The 22,351-nt window shown below is 41.3% G+C and overlaps 1 protein-coding gene across 1 annotated transcript; it reads right to left on the bottom strand.

The window, feature by feature from the left end:
• Positions 1-696: 696 nt before the first annotated feature.
• Positions 697-10,230, bottom strand: adad2 (adenosine deaminase domain containing 2). The gene is made up of 10 exons (XM_076751381.1): positions 10,082-10,230; positions 8,537-8,660; positions 7,813-7,918; positions 6,571-6,699; positions 5,730-5,880; positions 4,531-4,701; positions 3,954-4,168; positions 3,073-3,307; positions 1,121-1,253; positions 697-946 (listed from the first exon to the last, which is right to left on the bottom strand). The coding sequence occupies exons 1-10, from the start codon at positions 10,228-10,230 to the stop codon at positions 836-838; spliced, it is 1,524 nt and encodes a 507-aa protein (XP_076607496.1). The 3' UTR covers positions 697-835.
• Positions 10,231-22,351: the final 12,121 nt, after the last annotated feature.

Raw genomic sequence — 22,351 nt, 5'->3', positions numbered from 1 at the left:
GTTTTAAACATACCATCGGCACTGATTCAGGTCCGTCTGTAGCTTTGTAGAGGCATCACTGAAATCCATGCTGCATGAAGATCCAGATTAATATACAGAATATTATGCAAAATACATAAAAACACACAACAGTGCTACAAAATGCTGCGTTCTGCAGAGAGACCACAGAAAATATTGCAAAAAGAAAATTTATTGCACATCATTTTACTAAATATCTATTCAGTTCCTGATTGAGCAATTATTATCTTTAACAATAAAAAAAAGCTATACAAGACATTAAAGAAGTTGAAACTTTGAACCATAACTTTGGTTTGACCTCCTGAATCCGAACACACTTGACTTGCTGTGAATACTGTAAGAAACAGACCAACTATGAGTGACTGTATAACCCCAAGGGATAAAATCATAAGACAGTGAATGACGCTAAACAATAAACTGTAAAACATAATAATTACCTGTTCGCCCTCTCCATGGCCGTGACTGGCTGCATTATTCGTTTGGTACATCAACACAAAATACTGTTAATCAGTACAAACTGTTGGCTACAAAATGGTAATGTTGCTCAATTCTACTTGACAGGACAGAAAAATTGTTAGCCTTTAACCAATGTTTTTCCACCCACAACTCATCAAACTGACTACTTCACGGGTGCACAACAGTAGGCTTTCTTTTATTTTTCTAAAACACCTACACAAACTGAAAACAACATCATTATACTGTAAATAAAACAAAACTAGAATACTGTTAAGGGTAATCAGTGGAGTGCACAGAACAACAGTAAACTCTCCAGAGGAACTTGGATGAAGTTGTGCATGGACTGTTACTGGGAGCACATTCACGCACTAAAGCAGTCCACCAGCTTTTTTGAATTCCAGGGACCTGCGTCGATGTTCAGAAACTGTTGCTTGACTAGCTCTTTGACTGTCTGATAGAGGTCGGCGTCCACCTATGAAACAACAAACCGTTTACGACATCATGCGTCACATCAAAGTTACACACCACTCAGGCAGTTCAAGAATGGCACTGCACATTCAGCACAATCACACTTCTAGTTTGACAGTGCCACATGTCTGGGATGGAGCACTGAGCGCTCACGTAACCATCTATAGCGGACACACACCTTGACGCTGTGGTAGGTGGGAAGATCCAGCAGATAGCTGTGCCCACCAAGCTTTGCAACTCGGAGGAAATAACTGTAGAGGGCTCTCTTGCAAAGTCTGCTGGAGGAGCCCGGCACACTCACAGATGGAGAGCTGGGAAAGAACAATAATAATAATATTGATTGTCTTATGTTTACTGCATATATAAAATACACTAATATCAAAAACTCAAGCTTGAATTTAAAAGCTTCCTCATTCTCATGACAAAACTTTTTCACCTCATTTCTCACCAAAAGGTTTAATAAATTTGTGCAATGCTTTTCCAACCTGATCACAAATATTTACACCACATCTTTTTATAAAGTTTTGAATGCTGCACTGTTTACACTCCATGCCGCATTAAATAATATGAATGCATCCAAAAAAGCTGTTAGGGTTATTTGTGCTACAAGGAAGTCAATTAAGAGTTAGCGGCCCAGTAAAATAATGGCACCTTGTTTACTGAAGACGTGGACTTGCTTTGTGGAGCGTGTAAATCACATACACACTCCCCCACCAATGAATCACAATAAGCTAGCCAGTTAATTAACAGCAGTGAGGGGTGGATGATGTCCTGATGCTCCTAAGACCAAAAACTGTATCTGTAAAATGAGTGCTCATTTCTGCACTGCATTTAGTGACTTGCTCTAAACAATGTTTCCACCTCCAACGCTATTTTGAAGGATGCAGTCTCTACTTCAGGGGTTCAGCTATGCTGAACATAAAAACATGTTTGGCAAGACGAGTCTTCTGCACTATTACAGCAAAGAAATTGCAGTGTGGTCTGGCTGAGTGAGAGAAGGTTTGGCTTTTCACAGGCAGCACTTATCGCTGCTGCTAAGCAACTTCCTGTGGGAAACCCTGGAGCTGACCCTGGGGGAGCAGACCAGTGCTGAGAAGCCCAGTGTTTTCAATAAAGACAAAGTTTGGGGGTGGTACGACAGCACTGATAAAAGGTGACATTAGCAGATGGCTGTGCAGGCTGACTGATGGTGGTCTGTTCCACGACCACTACAGTGTCCACAAGCCCATGATGTTCCTCATCCCACTAAAGACCTCATTTGTTTCTTTATTACTAATATATTCGACAGTTAATGGCTTCTTCGTGCCAGAATTCAAGCGATTTGGGTGAAAGCCAAGCTTTTTAGGAGACAATTAATTGCATCGGTAGTAAAAACCATTGCTAAAACAAGCAAGGAATAATTGGCACGCAACTTCCACATCACTAAATTAAAGCAGGCTCATGTGATCTCCTTTTGTTTCCACAGCATAATGTTTTTCAGTAGGGGCCACTGCCATCCTTTCAATTCCTCCTCACCTCCCTCTGCAGACCTGTCTGATAACCTTGCCCTCAAATGTCTTCTTCTTCTCCAGGAGCGAATTTTTCTTAACTCATTTCTAGATTATTGTTTGGAACAAGCTGCAGATCTCATCCTGACACATTAAAGCAAGGTGTTGCCTAAAACTAGCAGTTCAGGCTGCACGACAGAAGCTGAAATACGCAGCAACACAGCGAGCACCAAACAGGATCTCAAATCTATTTTTGGCTGTAATCTCTGCTCAAGGACAACACAGCCTCCAGTGAGAGCCATGTCTGTGTCACACTCTAGCTACTGGACATCAGCAGTTGTCTGCAGCTCCAAAACCCAGAGATGGCAGGAGCCCCAGGCCTCACTGAGACTGTCAAACCAGCAAACTGCATCAGGCTCTGCCAGCAGTTATACTCTATCCCTGGAAGTGGCTGTAGGATTGTAAATGAGGTAAGCTTTAGTCTGGTCAAGACAAGAATGCTGGACATCACACTGACCCCAAATTTTTGATGCAGGATCAAGTTACTGCACAATTTCCTCACTTACTAAAACTTGTGAAATTTAAACACCATGTAGTTTGTGTGCAGGGGACTGATTCGTTGTGCAATGCATGTGCATCTTACCCATCACTGATGACGCCCTTGCTGCTGTCCAGAACTTCAATATCCTTGTCTCCAAGGCACCAGTTGATGCTGAAATCGTTGTGCAGCCTGGAGGCCACGATGGGGCCCACGTAGTCGCCACAGAGAAAGAAGATGCTCTGCTTTTTGTAGGGCGGTGGCAGAAAGTCCTCCAGTTCATCACCAAGTCGCTTGTTGATGATATCCGACACATCGCTACTGAGGGGGTTCTGGTCCCCTGAATAAACACAACAATCTCAGTATGTGCCCTTAAATCTTCAAGGAATTCACAAACACAAGTGAAAGAAATGAATCCATGTAACATCAGGTATTCTAAAAAAAAACAAAAAAACATTTTTAGTGAGCATTCCCATTACAGCTAGTATGTTATCATCCTATTAGCTGAACAGCTTCAGTTTACCAATTTCAAAAACATCTCACTGTTTATGCCAGCACTAGAGATGACACCATGCAGATGTCGAATCCCAGGTTTTACTGTATTAACAAGACACAACTTTAAACTTTATTTGTAACTAACTAAAAATAAAGGAATGGGAAACTATTCACCTTCTTTCACTAAGAACTGACTGCACTCTGACGTCTTTACACTAAATATGCTACTAGCCTGACCCAAAGACATTAAAATCTGTAGACCTGTACCTTTAAAGCTCACTAACAATATTACCTATCGTTTGATAATCAAAAAATAAACAACATAGTTTTGCAGGGAGTTATTTACTATTTCTTGGCTGAGAGCAGGAAGCTGCTGGCTTTAGCTTCATATCCAGCCTACAGATATGAGAGTCAATATTCTCATGCAACTCTTGGCAAAAAATCAAAAAAAGAAGATTAAAATGTCAGATAACTGCTTCGAGGCTCTTTACCTAGCACAATGCTGGTGATGTAGAGTGGCTGGATGAAGTGGCTCAGTAATGCACCCTGAACCCCCGTGACAGTCCAACGACACAACTTGTCACTGCCAGACATGCAGCAGACTTTGGCACCCCAGACACTCGGATCAAGGTGGGCCACAGGGACCAGCAGGCCGTTGGCATGATACTGCAGCTTCATAGTGGTCCAAGTCTTGTTCATAGGGCCGCTGAACGGGACACAACACTGTGTTTTACTTGTCTGGATACCATTCATACCAAGAGAAAAAGATTTACTCATAATAACAAGCACTTGTAGAGAAATGTAACCACAGATGAAATTCTTGTACTCTTATACTGTATATATAACTCAAAAAGAGATTCAATTTCCAGTCATGCATTGATAATAATGTGTTTTACAACATTTAGAGGATGCATTATTCTCAGATCTACTGCTTTAGAAAGAAATCCTTAATTTCTATCACCCCGAGGTATTTCACACACACACTGCAAAACACTGCTTTAAACAAAGCACACGGGACAAATGTGGATACTGAAACACTCAAAAGAAGGGAATAACAAACTGCTGTACTCTAAGCAGAAGTCCTTGGTTGCTCCTTCGGGACACTGATTGGTGTAGAGATGCAGACTGATCTTGGGTTTGAGTTGAAGCTGGTGGCTGTCTGCACTGCTCTGGAAAATACAGTTCTCCTTGGCCTTTGGATCAGCATCAAAGAACAGCAAAAGCTGCTTGTACAGAAACCTGAACACAAGCCAGAAAATATCATTCTCACTTTGAGCCACACCAGCACTTTCAATGCACCAGAAGCACCATCAATTTTACGAGAGACAGTAAGCTGATCCCGGCTGCCAGCTCTAACTAGTAATGAAACAGCATGACGGGACTTCATCATGAATATTCATAAGGACAAGGCAAAATGTATACATGTTATTAGTAAATGTACACTAAAGTTTGGAATAGCCTACCAGAAAAGAGGACGACTCCTCATTTTTTAAAGGTCTTTCATGCTCGAGGTTGCAAAAAGTCCTCTTTTGTATGAAAGGTTCCCAAGAAAAAACAATTGTTTTGTATATGGAGAAAAAATACTGTACAATGATTCAACCATACTGACAACTGAAAAGGCAGAAAGAGACAAAGATACACCTGAGCACCAGTTAAATAAGAATATTAGAGATCATGGTAAAAGAAATTGGATGTTTAGCATCAAAATCTGTGTAGATTTAAATTGGAAGAGGTTCCTGTGCACAATAATGAGAATAACTAGCTGGAAACAACAGGCGTGTTGCACAAAACTATTCTTAAAGGTCTAAAATAGAAACAGAAAGTTAGTCTCAGGTCCCTATGAACTGACTCATCACAGTTTAATCCTATTCAATCTGACCACTGAGTAGACCGAAGAGGTGCCCAAAGAAAAACAATTTCCTAGAATATTTAGAGCCCCGTTGCACCTTTGTGGTAAATGTCTAGGGTCATTTAGGATTTTCTGGACAGGAAAACAAGTTCAAAATTGAGGGATATTTGAGGGAAAACATGGCTACAACAGTATTCTCTACATGGAAGTTTTAATAATTCAATGATTCTTCTTTTGGTTCTATGATACATTTGGTGCCTGAATTATACTATTGTGATCCATGTCAACACAGGCATTATTGAAGGAAAAAGAACAAAGCCTCAGTCTAACAGATGATTCCAAACTTTTGATCAGCAGTTTAATTGAAGTTACAATGTCTTAAATTAGGAAACTGCACATTCTACACTTTCGTTTGTACCTTAGGAGAGCCCGTCTGGCGATGATGATGGCATGACAGTCATAGACCATCGTCCCGTTGTAGCAAAGCCACTTCTTGCAGCTCGAACGGCCCGCTCCCAACGCCACCACCTTGTAATGCTCACATGGACGACCCCTTGTATCCAACAATTCTAATGGAGGAAAACAAAGGTCTTTCCAATTATTACTGTCTTTGTCATCTTGGTTAATAACAACAGGTGGAGGTAGGGTGACAGGGATACGATTGACATGCAGAATGAAAGAGCATTTAACTGGTTTAAGGTGGCCCACAGTAACAAGTGATGACACGTGTTTAACAGTACATTTTAAAGCCTGGATAAAATATAAAAGACCTAGAAGCCAGCAACAATGTAAAGCTATTGATATGCTGTCAGTCTCCACTCAAACCACAGCCTGTGTGTGACTCAAGGACTCACAGGTAATAATCAACCAGACAGGTTTCCTTGAATTAAAAAAGAAATATCAGCTCTCCAGTGCAAAAATGTAAAAACTAGCTAACAGAACAACTATGAACAACGTATTTAAAAAACACATCGAAGTAACTTTAACATTAAATGAAAGCGAGTTTATTTCCACACTGTATGTCAATGTCGCATAGAAATTCTTAGGAATGCAGACAGACAAAAATTCAACATGAAGTTCTTTCTGTCTGACCAATGCAAGGCTGCTTTACTTGATTTTGCAATGATGACCTGTCAGTGGTACAGCCGCCGTTTATGAAGTTCAAGACATGTAGAGAAAAACACTCTCTCTGGCAGTGTAAAGATTCAGTGATACTGATGAACATCCACATTAAAACCCAACATGTCTAACATGCTTACCTCTTATCAAGACGAATGCTGCCATGTGGCTCTTACAGCCTTGGAAATCAGGACGCATCTTCAAGAGCCTGTCAAACTTATCGCTACTTATTGCTGCCATGTGATTCTTGTGCCAGTCAGTTTGCCAAACTAGAAGAAAGGTAAAAATCCAACCAAAGACAGCTATATAAACAGTGTATTTTGGACATCATCATGCCAGAGATATTCTGAAACTCTTTAAATTAACAGTCATAAGAGGTAGTGCCTGCCTTGAACATTTCTATATGATACTATTGTGGTTCGGTGCCTAAATATTTTACTTTTATTCACAAACAAGTCAGAAAGTGTGTTTCCATATTTACTTGGGAATGTCGGAGGTTCACACTGTAAAACGGTGGTAAACCAGCACAGATAAAAACTGTATTGTTACTCTCTATTCAGCTCCATGTAAAAAAAACAACCAGGCAAACAAACAAACAAATCAGCTACCACCTCTGCTTCAACTTGGATTTTTGTGTCCGGCCCAGTGCATTATGAATGACGCAGGCAGTCACAGTCTTAATAATCACATATAATTAGTAAAAATCTAATTACAGAGTCCGTAATTGTAATCATAAATCTTGTCGCAGTCTCTAGCAAATACATATTTTCATCAGGTGTTATTTCCCAGTTTGATTTCATTGCTCATGGAGAGTTATTTATGTAAATCACCAGCCTTCCCCTCTGACAAACTCTGATTTCTGACTTCTTCATCGGGTAGTGCCTGGCAACCTTTTCTCGTTGTGTTTTTCTAGGACCAAACAAATAAAATAATCTGTCTGTAAATGTTGTGGGAGTGAATGGAGAACGCAGTGCTGTGCTTGGACAGCTTCTCCTTGCATTGTACTTGTTTCGCAGACACTTTAGTCCAAAGCTTCTTACAATAAGTGCTTTCAAACTCCACAGGAACAAAAGCTTGTTGTCATTTTTCTTTTCTTTTTTTCAGGAATCAGAAATAAGAGCCAACATGAGATGTTGAGCCTGTGTTGAAAGACGTGTAATGACTCTGATGTACTGACTTCAATCTGGAAGTTATGACTGTGTGATCAGGACAGTGAAGAGCTTTGACCGATGGTAGGTGGGATGCCACAGTAGCATCAGAGACATCAACATGTATGCAAGCTACAACGGGAAGTCAGTGTGGTGAACAGGGAAGAGGACTGGTGTGAGAAAACTTGGGATAGCAGCCCTGACTAACTTCACCTGCACCTTCAGTCTTTGTGCCATCGTCTGGATTCTTGAAGTCCTCGATCTGGTCCAGGTGTACGCTTTCAACGGTTGACTCAGCAGGGAGAGAGAGGACAGCTTGGTCATCATCTGAGTGTTCATCCTGACAAAAACAAAATTATTCTGCTAAAGGGACTGTGTTTTTTTTCCTCTTATCAACCTTGAACCTACTTCTCCGGTTTCAGATTTCAGATGCTGTTGTCAAGACGTCGTCAGTACATTTAAACATACTGTTAGAGCAATAATGAGACGATTAGACCGTGTAAAGTGTGAGTTTAACATTGAGAATGCATTTCTACTGTTCACCATTGAAGTGACAAGGTGGCTGCAGATGGTTTTGAACTCCTTCAGTTAGCTGGATAATGATATCAGGCACTGCTATACTTGCCAGTCAAGTAATCTGCTCTTAATTACCACAGATGTTGAGATTTCATTTTGATGTCAGATTTTCAAATACAGCTTAATAAGATCATTTATTTCCACATCATTTCAGGTTGTCTGTAAAGGACACCTTCCACATGAAAGCAGAGAATTACATGTAAGGTTTTCCCCCAGGAAATAAGCTACTGAGTCTGACAGATGCTGATACGATCTCTTTTGCGATCAGATAAGTAGGCAAAAGCCAAAACCATTACATAACACATTTAACATATGGTCTTTACATCCAGCACCTACGGTAAGCAGTCTGAAACCCTGACGTTAACTCTTTGCATTGATGTACCTCATCTTCCAATAGCTCGTCGGCAAAATCAAGCTCCTCTTGGAGCAGTCGGATGGCAGCCCTCTTCATTCTGGGTCGGTCTTCTTCTAGTTGGTCGTAGTCTCCAGAAGGAGGCAGATTTTTCCTACAACAGCAACATAAACAGTGACCAAATTTTCACCTCACAAAATACAACAAGAGTAGCTTAAGAGTTACTTTTGTGTCTTTCGGCTGCTCCCCCACAGCAGATCATCTACTAGGCCCGACCCAACCTAGCATGAAATTCTGTATATTTGATTTAGCATAGGCTTCACGATGCAAAACTCCCCATTTATCCAGGCTTGGGACCAGTGGCTGGGGAGCCACTCTGGTTTCAGTATCTTGCCCAAGGACATTTCATGTGCACAGGAGAAGGCCGGCATCAAACCACTAACCCTCCCATCAGTAGACAACCCGCTCTACCTCCTAAGCCACATGTCAAATTAAACATGGCTGCTGATATTTTTAGATTTTCTTCACCACCATCAATAGCAGCTGAAATTCTGAAGACATTTTGGTTGTGTTTTCCTCTTGGTGGAAAAACTCCCTAGATGACAAGTGCCGAGCAGGGAAGGAGGATTAAAATGGAGGGCGACATTCATGAGCAAAGCATCATTTCAAGGCTCACAAGTGCCTAACAAACCAGTTTCTCTGCCTGCATATTTAAGTAGAAGCCTGACAGAACAGCCTGTGGATTCACAAATGAGATCACACTGCTTCATTTAAGTTTCAGGTATTCCGCTGAAAACGTCTCAAAGATTTTGGGAGATATTTTGGTCTTCAATTAAAAGCTGAGTTTTGCCAGTTTTATAGTGGACTAAAAAAAGAAAGAAATAAGGATAACTGAGGCAACAAAGGTTTAGAGAAGATCAAAACCAAATACATGACATGAATCACAACCACATGAACCGATGGGCGGTCCACTGTCCTGTAATTATGGGTACACTTATTAATGAGCTTCAGTCACTGCTGACGTGTGCATATGAGTATCCCCAATTTCAACTGGACTCACTCACCAGCAGCCTCCTCACCTGTGAAACCTCAGTATACAAACAGCCACAACAAAAGAAAGCCCGCGCTTTTGCCGACAAGGAAACAGTTACAGATTGGTTTTATTGAAGAGGATCTGTACCTGAGGTCTAGAGTGCACCCCTTGGGGATAAAACGAAAAACATGACGTAAAACGGTTGCAAGAGTGGGAACAGTGACAGTGCATCTGCCATGTTAAGAGGCAGAGTTAATGTCTGGATGTATACGTGCATAAAAAAAAATTGAGTCTTCCTGCTTGCTTGCTATGAACGGCCATTATCGTGATTACTGTGTTATAATTATAACTTATCGTCATCATTATTAGAGCTCTCCTTGCTGTAATTTTTTCTCTCTGCTCTGGTTCTGTCTCTTCTTCATCTTCACGTTAAATGCACTGTATTTTCTCCTGGGTGTGCAATGTGCTGTATAAATAAAGCTCACCTTTCCTTCCCTCGTGTAACTGTAACTGCAATACAACACTGTCACCTTTTTCATTACCTCAGCCCATTAGCAGCACCGTAGGGCACATCATCTGTCAGATGGACCAGAGGACAGTGAGGGTGCAAGCTTGGCTCAAAGTCTGGCAGAGACTGAAAACAAGCAGCACCTCTTCTTGGACCATATTTAAACGCTTCCTGATCCGCCATGCTTTTCAAGACACCTGTGGAAAAATGAAATGAGGTTTGTCAAAGGATTGCAGCTTCTAATTGTGCCCATACAATCAATAAAATGCCTCATTTTATAACTGCCTCAAAATTTCTTATTTTTGTTGTTATCAGGGACTTTTTCCTTGTCATTTCTACTTGATGTGGCCTTCAACTGACAACTTTTGTATCCAATTATTTGGATACAAAAGCAAAATCATCTGCACACCTGATTTTGTTTGGAAATGTAATTACATGACGCCTTTTCATGCTGAAGCAGGAAAAAAACATTTGATTAACTTAACTTTGGTCTTAAAACACCTAAAATTAAAATTACTGTTGTAAACAACTCACTTAGTCCTTTAGATTTAACAATTTCTTATTTCCACTTATGCATTTTTACAGCTGTGGTTATCAGTGTGCTGCTCTGATTGTCTTGACCAGACAAAATGAAGAAATGCAAAGACATTTTTAGCTATAATCAACAACTAAAAAATAGATTTCATCTACAATCAACCATTAGAAAAAGCAGCATCTATTTTGATGATCGATTTATCCCTTAAATATTTGTTTCAGCCAATATTTTTTTGCCTCCAGCTTTTCCATCTTGCAGCTTTTGTCCCTTTAATATGACTCAAAAATGTCAGTTACTAATGTTGTCTTAGAGTTCTAAACCTTGGTCAGACACAAAAAGCCATTTCTAAAACTCACCTAGTGCATAAGTTATCGATTACTGCGCCAATACTAGCATATGTAGGTTAGCTATTTATTGAACAGTCGCCTGCTCAGGCGAACGACAGTCAATGCGACACCCTGTTAGCTAGCAGCTAAGTAGCTAACGTTAGCTGTTAGGTCGCGTTACCAAGCGACACAGACGATTGTCTTCAACTGTCAACTTAAAAAAAAATATGAAAAGTTGCCCCTTTTACTTTTTATTAGCAATATATGGAACAAACGTTTCACTAAAGGCCAACTCTTTTCCGTCGTTTCCACCGCTTCAAACCTCAGGTGTAAGCTTTGCTAACATGGCACGCTTTAGCTAACATTAACGTGTTTTTACTCCGACAGGTTCGCTGCATTGTTTGTAGTCGAAACAAACGCTTCACGCCGAGTTTGTACGAGGCTACACGAGTTTAACTTCAAATTAAACAACAGCCAGACATAACTCAAAGTTCACCTTCAGCCTGTAACTTCGGCGTTTCTCACAAGTGGAGTAGGCGAGGTAGGCGTGTCGCGTCTGCGTCTGTATGGTACGTCTGAATCCGGGCCGTGGAGAGGACGTGTTGGGGAGTAGAAACTGGCAACTTCGGAGGCAAGTGGAGGAGAGAAGATGTTTTTTATTCATGCTGTGGTACTGCAATTCCTTTAAAATGCGTGTTTACTAATGACAATGACATAATAAGAATTTTTCCATTTTGCCTCTTAACTACACATACACCTACACTATATTGCCAAAAGTATGTGGACACCTGAACATTACACCCACGTGATTGTTGAAAATCCATGAACACGCCTCCACTCATCTGTTTGAGTAATTATTTTCGAGAAAAGAAGTCAAAATTCCTAAATGTGAATCCTCTCTGTTTCTTTACTCCTCTATGACAATAAACTGAACATCTTTGGGTTGTGGAAACAACAAGGCATTTGAGGACATCATCTTGGGCCAAGGGAAATGCTGATTGACATTTTTCACCACTTTCTGACATTTTATAGACCACAAAAACTAATCGATGAATTGAGCAAACAATCAAAAGATTAATAGATTAATCGTTAGTTGCAGCCTTACATCAAACTCTGAACCTCATCCTCTGTGTGTGAACCTTGCTGTGTGCACAGGTACATGCAGGGCCGTCCCCAAACTGCTGCCACAGCTGGATTATTGTCTAAAATATCACTGTGTGTTGTAGCACTAAGACTTCAGAAAACAGCACCAGACCAAAAGTACATTGAACTATGTGTCTGTATACCTTTGAACATATAGTGTTTAAGTGCTGTGAGCATGCTGGTGCACTATGTTAATGGAGTCACTTGACTTGGTCCTCATACATGGTTATAAGTGGCTGGCGATGAATGGACGGACGTATAAAATGAGACAAATATTTGAATGCAATTGAGGCATGAATTCAAAACAGATGAAATCAGGAATGGCCAGGGAGGTGTCCACTCATGTCTGTTACACAGATGAGTAAATACCATAGTTTCAAGCGTCTGTTTACACTGCGATATCTGTGTGGACATCGCCATTTCAGTGGAATTTAGATTGGATGTGGGAAATAGGAGGAAATGAAAGAGCAGGTTTTGTCATCTTTTATGTATAGACGCAGTAAATAAGCAAATAGGTACAGAATGGTTTGGTGATTTCTATGAATTTTAAATTTGTAGTGCTGCACGCACACACACACACACACACACACACACACACATTCATACCAATATAAACACCAAAAGCATGCGCTGAAATGCTCCCACAATGAAATGAGTTTTCAGTTGTTAAAATTAAACCTCTCTCTCTCTCTCACACACACTCACACATACAAACACACGCCTCTCTAAGCCGCCTGTAAGTGTGTGGCGTTGTTTGCAGAAGAGAAATGTTCCCCTGATCGTTGTGAAACTGAACTCTTATTTACCTTCACCTCGAGAGAAAGCCTTCATATCTGTCTCTCCTGAGCCAACTGAGTCTGTCTTATGAGTGAGTGTTTGTGTCTGTGCGTACAGTCTGTCTGTGTGTGTGTGTGTGTGTGTGTGTGTGTGTGTGTGTGTGTGCGCTTCAACAAGAGGCCGTGAAATGTTAAGTCACTCCCATCTCGAGAGAGCCTGCTGAGGCGCAATGGAAACTATCCCACGTGTCACCCTCGTTTTAAATACCACCTATTCCCTCCCTGACTCTGGTTGTATCTTTCTGTTCCCCTTCCTCATCCAATCTGTGCCTTTCTTTCGCTCTTATTATTTTTTTTTTCACACCCACACACCCGCTCACAGGCTGGGAGATTTCCCTGTTTATTTTTTAATGGGAAAAAAAATGAAACACTGGTGGCACACAGGACACCGTAGAGCTTGATTCAATATTGTTTTTTCTGTTCAGGGACGCTGTTTCCCAAATACATTGTCACAGCTTCTGTGTTGGAATACGGGGAAGCAAAACTGTGAAATATTGAGCCCAATGACAATTTCACCAAACATATGTTATTGTGTGCATGTGTGTGGAAGTGTGATTGTGCTCGGTGTGCTTGCATGTGTGAAAAAACACCATTGGACGCCGTAGATGAGGATTGCTATTGATGCTCGACTGTCAGGGATAACACTGTGATGTATTAGGCTAATTTATGTTAATTAGCACTGGAAATGAAAACCTGAATTTCAACCAACTACATTTTTCCCTCTGTGCTTAACCATGATTTTCCATCTGATGTCCACCATGTGTGCTCCATTTTGTGTGTGTTTGGATGAAGATCTGTGTTTATCTGTGTCTTTATACCTTCACTGTCTTTACCCAACAAAATACCTGATGCAGCAACTAATGCTGTGTTAATTTAGCAACATTAGCATCATTTGTATACTTGTTCGCAATTATAAGTTGAGCGTTTTATTTCAAATTTGTAAGTTTATTGAAACTGGTTTGCAAATGAAGGTGTTGTGTTTCTATTGATGATTTCCCAACTTCTTTGACATCTGGTTTGGAACTTCATGATCATTAATACCCCGAGATAAAGACTGTAGATATATCACCAGTACATGAGAAAGTATGCTGGCTTTTTTTTTTTTTTTTTTTTTCCAGTTTTATTCAAATGTATGCGTTTAATCACTTATGGCACGAGTAACTTCACAGAGAAGTCATGAATTTCTGAAAATCAGGCTTGAATGGATGGTGGGCATTTTAAAAGCATGTTATAAAGCTTTTCCAAGATCTTTAATGTCTTGTTTTTCATACACAGTTAAATTGAGCGGCTGCCTCTGGTTCAGTCTGCTCATTTTATTCTGCTGGGAGTTGCAGGGTGGAAGGATGACATCAGACTGGGTGATCGTGCACCCCAAAAACGAAACCTTTGACACACTTGTACAGCATGACCCTCTCATTCACACCTAACTGTATCAGACTTCCTGGTGAATAAAATATGAAATTCAGAAATCTAAAACTGATTTTCCAACTGGGTCACTGCCTCCATGCACAAGTGAACAGGGATAATTGGACATTTGTTTGTTTTTTTTTTCCTAAATGAGTTTGACAGGCCTTTCCCCAGGCTCACCACTAGAGGGTAAAACTCCTTTGCTCACCCACTCTCTCAGTTTATTTCTAATACTCACACATGACCTACAAATCAGCTGCATCAGACAGAACAGAGGGAACAGAGAGAATTGGGCTTAGGGATCCAACGCTGCTTTCGCAAAATGTTCTGAACCAAAGAACATGTTTTTCTCCATTCGCTATCCTCCAACTCCTCTTCCTCTTCATCATCAGCATTAGTAAATCTAGCAGTTGTACTGGCCAATATTACCAATCAGACACTATACTGAGTTATGAAATGCATGGCCAATTATGTAAAAAGATGAACTACATAAGGAAATTACACTTTTAGCAGCAATTAGAGAACAACTAGAACCAGCACCTTGACAGACGCAAACCTGTACAATCCATATGCTGTTGCACAGAATGAAAGGCAACAGACAGTGACAAGCAGTGAGGCTGTGTGTTGGAATCAAGCTTTGAATACACAAAGTGTTTCAAGTGGATTTCCAAGCTCTAGTCTTTTACAGATTTCCATAGTTTCTTCTAGTCGATGCATCCTGATGACTTTCATGATCCCCTGACTTTTCCTCTGGTTTTGAGTGGAATGTTTTGCCAAATGTTTGATGGATTGCCATGAAATTTGGTCCACACATTCATATGTACTTTTCATCTAGTTCCATTATCAGGTCAAAAGTTGTCAAAAACCTTTGTTTATGATCAAATACAGACCGAGCCGAAGTCCAATGACATTCCCATGAGCCTGAGCTGCACTTCATTGTTGATCACCAAATGTTAGCTAATACCTAAGAGACGGGAAAGGGGAAGGAGAGTGGGGATGAGCTGCAGCAAAGGGCTCTGGGTTGGAACTGAACCTGAGCTGCTTCAGTCCGGATAAAGACTTAGTACTCGGGGCGCCCCACAGCAAAATGTTTTAAATATTAGAAGTAAGTGCTCATTAGGCAGCAGAATGACCTCTGTCAGTGTGACATTATATTACTGGATTATTATTAGCAGTGGGCGATTTGAGAGGGGGGATGCTATCTACCTTATTAACAAGTTGACCAGAATGCATTCAAAGTGCCATCCCCCCTCTCTCCATCCCCCAGCAGCAGAGAGAGCGCAGGGGCAGAGGGGAAGAGTTTAGTTGAACGTGTTAGTCTACTCTGCCTGACTCACTGATCCTTTATCTGACTGAGGTTTGTGCAAGTTAGAGTCTATGACCCCAACGATGGCCCTGAAATATCAGCAGCCTAACTGTGCTGTGTATTGATAAATCTGTGGCGCTGTCCACGGTGCTGAAGTACCAGACACATTTGTAATTGCGCCTTTTTCTTTCTGTCCCATCTTTCTGTCAGTTTAGTCTTAGATCTGTAATATTTTCTAAAATAAATACACTATAAATACTCAATTGTGTACTATATTGTAGCCTATGTACTCTATTGAATAGTGTCACCCTCGTAATCAAAGTGACAAGTAACAATGTGTGGTCGCAGAAGAACGGGAGGATCATAGAGACACGCTCCTGCATGTAGTTTTCCTTCAATATTCCTGTAATATTTCTATGATCATTCAGTAGCATCTGATGCTAAAGATACATCCCCAGAGGAGCAATGACTACAGATATAGTTTTTACTGTATGGTTGGAGGTCAGGATTGTGGACACGCCCCCTCTTAAAATTAACAAATCAACTCCTGATTATTAGCATTTAACACTGTAGCTGGTTTTAATTAAGCTAATTTTTACAACTTTTCATACTGTATAACAATCTATAATGAATCTATAATCCATCAGGTTTTATAACCTGAGCATGCATTTTGTAAGTGTTACTTTCCATAATTGGATAAAGGAACTGTCCACTGTTAACTGTCGGTGCAGACTTGGTATTTCATAATGTGACTTACTGTCGTGCTTTTCTAAATGGCAAATGGTCTATAATAGTGGACAGGTGAGCCAGGCGTTGGTAGAGGGGATTTGAGATCTGTTAGCAGTGGTAATTTAATTTGCTCCACACTCGTATAGCTGCCCCAGTAAAGAGATTACAATCACGTCAGATATGATTTTATCAGTTATCAGTAGCCTAAGGTAATGCAGTACCTGACATTTCAGCATGTGGAAGATAGCAACATGTGTGATGTCGACCTATCACATGAAAGAATTGAGTGTGAGTTCGAGTGCGTGTGTGTGTGTGTGTGTGTGTGTGTGTGTGTGTGTGTGTTTGGACAGGTGGTTGTGTGCACACTCACCGCAACACCTGTGTTGTCTTTTAATCTCAGGAAAGGCAGTGGATTGTAGAGAGACACAGATCAGGCTCTCTCACCAGTGCAGGAAGAAAGACACTGGTGTTGACTCTGTTTTTGATGTGCTGCCATCCAACTGTGCCGGGCAGAATCTCAAAAAGGAGGCGGCTACTGATATTAGGATGCACGCAGTGGTCCTAATATCAGCCACGCTGACACATGCTGGGCTGGCCTCTAAATCTAATCAGGGAGGAGGGAGACAGCAAAAATTGATTATGCACTTATTTTCCTCGTCCTTTCACTCATTTTATTCTCTCGGCAGACAGAAACTGAGGGGTTGAGAGTTTATTAGGAGCTGCATGTGTTTTTATGGAGTAGAGGACCAGCGCTGCTCCTTCTTTCTTTATCTCCTATCACCCCCCTGACTCTCTGTAGCTGCTGCTTCATGCATCAAAGATGAGAAGGAGGCTCCAGTTTCTCACGCCATGTATGACGAGGAGGGAGAAGACACGAGACAGATGAAGGAGAAACAGCGGGTACCGACATGCCTGTAACCCACATACCGCACATACACACACTGTACTTCAATATGTTCATTTTAAACTTAATCACCCTTTGTTTCCCTTTTTTTCTGTGTCGTGAGGTATTTCCCAAATCCTACCTCCTCTTCCTCTGTGTTTCGTGCCGCTCTCAGTGAATCTCATCAGGATAATTATTCGCACACAGGCATCCGAGGCACGAGCATCTGCCTCTCCTTCTGTTGACCTCCCCCTGCCTCCCCCTCATTTTCTTTCTTTTGCACCCTTCTCTCCTCTCTCCTCCTCTCCTCTCGAACACACCTTTCGCTCCTTTTCCGATCCTCATCACGTTTGTTCTCCAACTCCTCTCCTCTCCGTATGCTCAAGCCATTTCTTTGTTAACTAGAGCATCTCTTCCATTTATTAGCCACTTCACAGCCTTTGCAAATTGCAAACATATTCTGCATAAATTCAAATGGGAGAAGAACTGGTGCAAGGTGGCGGGGAGGCAGAGATGAAAAGTGACAAAGAGAAAAGAACATATTTGGAGAAAAATGCTTTAAAGAATAAGGTAAAGGTTGCAGTGACTCATCCAAACCTTCATTGGTGGTGTATGGTCCATGTTACTTTGCTTTAAGCTGCATTTACAGCACAGATATTGATATGGGATATGCAGTAGCCTGTGCGGTAAAATATATGATCTGTGCATTAGCAGAACATCCGGCTGCAAGTCGTAGTTGTATCATTTTACATATAATCAGGGCCAGGTGAAACCTCTTATCTCCAACACGGAATTTTTTTGTAGGATCTACAATGAACAGACATGATTTTGTTTTCTTGATGACAAAACATTTCTTGGATTTTAGAAATGGGCTTCATAAACCGGAGAGAATTGTCTTAGATATCAGAGTTATGAGGTTTACACACAACAGAAATAATGGGCACCAACTCTGTATATGTGCCTTTAAATGTGCCTTAATGGAATCGATATTGCATCAGAGGTGAATAGACAGCTATCAGAGGATCACAGTACTTTCCACAAAGCATATGGTCAACAGATGCTGGCCTTGTTTTATCACATTTAAGATGATAGATACGTAGGACCGACACATTACTGACCAGAGGCACTGCCAGGAATCCAGGAATCATATTAAAAGCTGAGGTGGCTCTTGAAGCCGTACAGTGCCATGTACTCTTGGCCTGAGATAAAAACCAGCTCACTCTGTTGCCATCTCAACCTAATTTAGGTAAAGCACATAGGTGATCTGTCTACACTCCTGAACAAATGATGTGACGCCAAAGACCACAGACACTTGGTTAACCATCTGTATCGCTTGTTCCCTTTTGCCAGTGAGAGCTTATTCTCGCTGTTTTAAGATTTGTTGACTGTGCACAAAGCTAGATAAGTAAAAGTCAACATCACACTGGCAGGCTGGTGAAATTACACCAGAGATTTGCTGATGATTTAAAAGGCATGTTTTGTGCTCGCAGATTGGACACAGTGCAGCTCGCTCGTTTTCAGCCAGGCTAGCAGCATGGCTCGAGGGATGGCAACGTCGGTCTGTGTCAGTCCACCATCTTGGTCCAGACTGAAGTGTCACAACAGCTGCAGTATTAGATGGATTGTTTGATTGTAACTACCTTTCTGATCCCCTGACTTTTCCTGACTTTTGTGGCACATTGAGGTTGATATTTGTGGTTTCGACTGAAATATCTCAACAACCATCGGATGGATCACCATGAAAATAGGCACAGACATTCACATCAGGCTTTATGATCATTCTGGTGATTCCCAGACTTTTCATCCAGCGCCACGAGTGGGTCAATTTGTCCAATACTTAGGCAAATGCTAACATGCTAATAAGCCAAACCAAAATGGTGAATTAAACCAGGACAGTAGACATTATAGCTGCTAAACTCGGGATATTAGCCATTGTGAGCAGCATGTTAACATGCTGATGTCATTTAGCTCAAATGTAAAAGTGCTGTTAGTCTTGTTTTGTGTTTATGCCACTAAGCCCAGTCTCCTCATATGTTGCTTATCTTTAAGGCAATAACAGCCATATATTCCAGGCCTGTCATGAATCATCACTGTCTTCACCTTCCCTACTTGCTATATGTCCTTGTTGCACATATTGCATCTGCTGGCACATTTCTCTGGCACATGCTGTGCTATAAATAGCAAAATGGCATCTGCAATGAATTTGCTCCTCTTTTGTAGTGCTTTGAAACAACTGCAACTAATACTGTACGCAGAGGGCTTGAATGTACAGTACGTTTATGACATTCACTGCAGTCATTTTAGATGCCGCTCAAGAAGCTCCAAACCCAGAACAAGAGTTGTTACATGAAGGCATTAGTGCTGAAACAGTTCATCAATTTAATTGATTAGTTGACTGAGAAAAAATTAACTGTCAACAATCTTGATAGTCGATAAATTATTAAAGTCATTTAGCAAGAAAAAATGCAGAATATTCAAGGGATCCAGCCTCTCAAATGTGAGGATTTGCTTTCTTCTTTGTTTGTATCATTGTAAGTTTAATATTTCTGACTACTGGCTAAACTAAAGACATCTAACAAACGATTCATTTAAAAAAAAAAAAAAAAGCAACACATTCATCGATAATGAAAATAATCAGTAGTTGCAGTCCTAGCTGGTGAGCATATTTGCAGATACTTCACCGTGCATACACAGAGTCTATTATGTGTGATAGGACAGCACTCTGTGTAACATTGACTAAAGAGGTTTTCTCATCACTCTGACTCATCGTTGCCTCAAACAAAGACATTACGGTCAGACGGAAAGAGAATAAGGGAAAGAGATAAATATGAGACTTAGTTAATAGAAGGCACAGCTAATCAAACATCTAATTATATTCCCATAAAATGAATAGAATGGAAGATAACATTACAGAGTGGGGGGAATCTTTCACGCATATGGAGAAGAGATTCACATTACACTCTGGGTAAAATGTGGGGGGATGGGATCTCTTCCTCATAGCCACAGCAGGGGATATGCAGTATGAATATTCAGATGCATACAGTATGGCATACAGTACGTATATAGAGGCTTGTCAAGGGCGAGTACTCCACTGAGATCTGTAGTCAAACTGAAGCAAATTTGCTATTTCTAAAATCGTGACCTGCATCTAAAATTCTGCAACAGGGCAGTTTTAATGTGCGACACAGAAGCTGGTGGATATAGGGATTTCTGAGCATGAGCGGTGCATAAAGGGGCAGTCTGTGGAGGCGAAGCATGGAGGCAGGGGCATGTATAAGACATCGCCCCGCCTCAGACATATCAATTAAACATCAATGGCCAACGGGGCGTCAATCGGACCGCGCTGAAACTATTGTAGATGAATCTGAGCAGAAACTCTCATATTCAACCAAGACTTCACGTCTAAAAATAGGGCTGCGTCGATTAAACATAAATTTGTGATTGTTTGATGAGTGTGAGCGTGTGTGTGTGTGTGTGTGTGTGTGTGTGTGTGTGTGTGTGTGTGCGCGCGCACTGGGTCTTTCCCCAGAGCGGTTCTGTTCTGTTCCTCTCCAAGGTGATGCTGGTTACCATGGCAGCAACATCAGCTCTCTGAATCTTTCCCTCTTCCTCTTCCTCCCTCTGTCTTTCTCTCTCCTTCTCTACTCCAATCTTTCTCCCTCTTTCTCCCATCTTCCTCTCTTCTCTCTGTCTCTCTCTGCTGCCTCCATCACAGACCACAGTAAGCAGGCCACCAGCCTTCATTTACATGGCACAGTTGGTTGCTGGCCAGGCTTTCTCATCTCCGGCAGGGAGATACAGTATATGGAAATTGTGGAGATGTTACACTCTAACATCACTACAATGCTATCGCCACAATTCCTCCATATGTACATGGGTAGACTCCCTTATCTCCAATTGACTTTTTTGTTGTTCTCACTTTGTTCTGCTCTGCTGTGTTACACAGGACAGAACAGAGCTCCATGTGCATCTATAAATAGATTGAAGGCAGGCACTGTGTTGTGTATTGGTTTTGATAATCTAAATGTCTGTGTTGCTTTTGTTCAAATGTCTCTTTTTTTATGTTTTCTCCATGTTCGTGTGGAACATATTCATGTTACCGCAGTAGTAGCAACTGCAGCCTCTCCGGTTGTGCTTTAACACCCCATTCTTTGGAGTTTAACTGTGTTTCTGTGGGACCTTTGTTTTGCATATTTCCTCAGTGATCTTCATCGTTCCTCGTCTATTATTCTTCTCTTTCCCATTTAGCCTGAACAATGAAACGACATGCGTCAGAATGAAGACAAAAAGAACAGAAGAGAGAGAGCAGATAGAGCAGTGTAATGTAGAGGAGTGATTTCCACTCCCAGTAGAAATCAATAGACTGAGGTCTAACATCTTGGGAATGTGTGTAAGTGTGTGCTTTGTGTGCATGTGTGTCTTTGTGCAGCACGCATGTTAATCTATTTGAATCTGCATATCTATTCAAATATGTGTACTTTTTACTTTTATGTCTTCATGTGTGTGTGTGTGTGTGTGTGCCACAGCCAGAGAGTAATCAATACTGACTGTAAATGATGGCTATAATGGGACCATGCCTGTGGTGGGACATTGCAGAAGTGAGGTGGATGGAGTGTGTGTGGAGTGGATATGGTGCTGGTATTTGATTTTGTGTGTGTGTGTGTGTGTGTGTGTGTGTGTGTGTGTGTGTGTGTGTGTCCTCCAGCACAGGGTAAACAGAGAGGGTGTGGTTGGTGGGCAGACAGGGTCCCACTCTCAGTCCTGGGTGTAAAATAACAGTAATTCAATTGAGCTGGCGAGCCTTGGCCTAAGGGATTCACTGCCTGTGGGTGAGTGTGTGTGTGTGTGTGTGTGTGTGTGTGTGTGTGTGTGTGTGTGTGTGTGTGTGTGTTTTTGTCATTAGGAAACCTGATCCTCCTGACTCTCTCCTCAGGTCTGAATGAATAAGTGATCAAGGTCCCTACTACTTTGTTATGTTTATGTTTGTGTGCCTACTTCCTTCCCTTTGTCCTTTCCTCTTTCCTTCCTTCTCTCCCTTCCTCCCTCTATTTCCATGCTGCCTTTATTCCCACCCTTCCCTTTGCTGTCATTTCTCTTGGTGCAAGCTTTGAAATATCTGTCTCTGAGATTTCCGCCTCC

Source organism: Chaetodon auriga, chromosome 15 (assembly GCF_051107435.1).
Source record: "Chaetodon auriga isolate fChaAug3 chromosome 15, fChaAug3.hap1, whole genome shotgun sequence".
NCBI classification, from domain to species: Eukaryota; Metazoa; Chordata; class Actinopteri; order Chaetodontiformes; family Chaetodontidae; genus Chaetodon; species Chaetodon auriga.
This window is presented reverse-complemented; position numbering and strand designations above follow the sequence as displayed.

Coding starts and splice junctions, on each gene's coding strand:
- adad2 (XM_076751381.1), bottom strand. CDS start 10,230: ATGGCGGATCAGGAAGCGTTTAAATATGGTCCAAGAAGAGGTGCTGCT. Junction 8,661..10,081: donor GGTGCTGCTAATGGGCTGAG/GTAATGAAAAAG, acceptor TTGCTGTTGTAG/GAAAAATCTGCCTCCTTCTG. Junction 947..1,120: donor CCACCTACCACAGCGTCAAG/GTGTGTGTCCGC, acceptor GTTGTTTCATAG/GTGGACGCCGACCTCTATCA.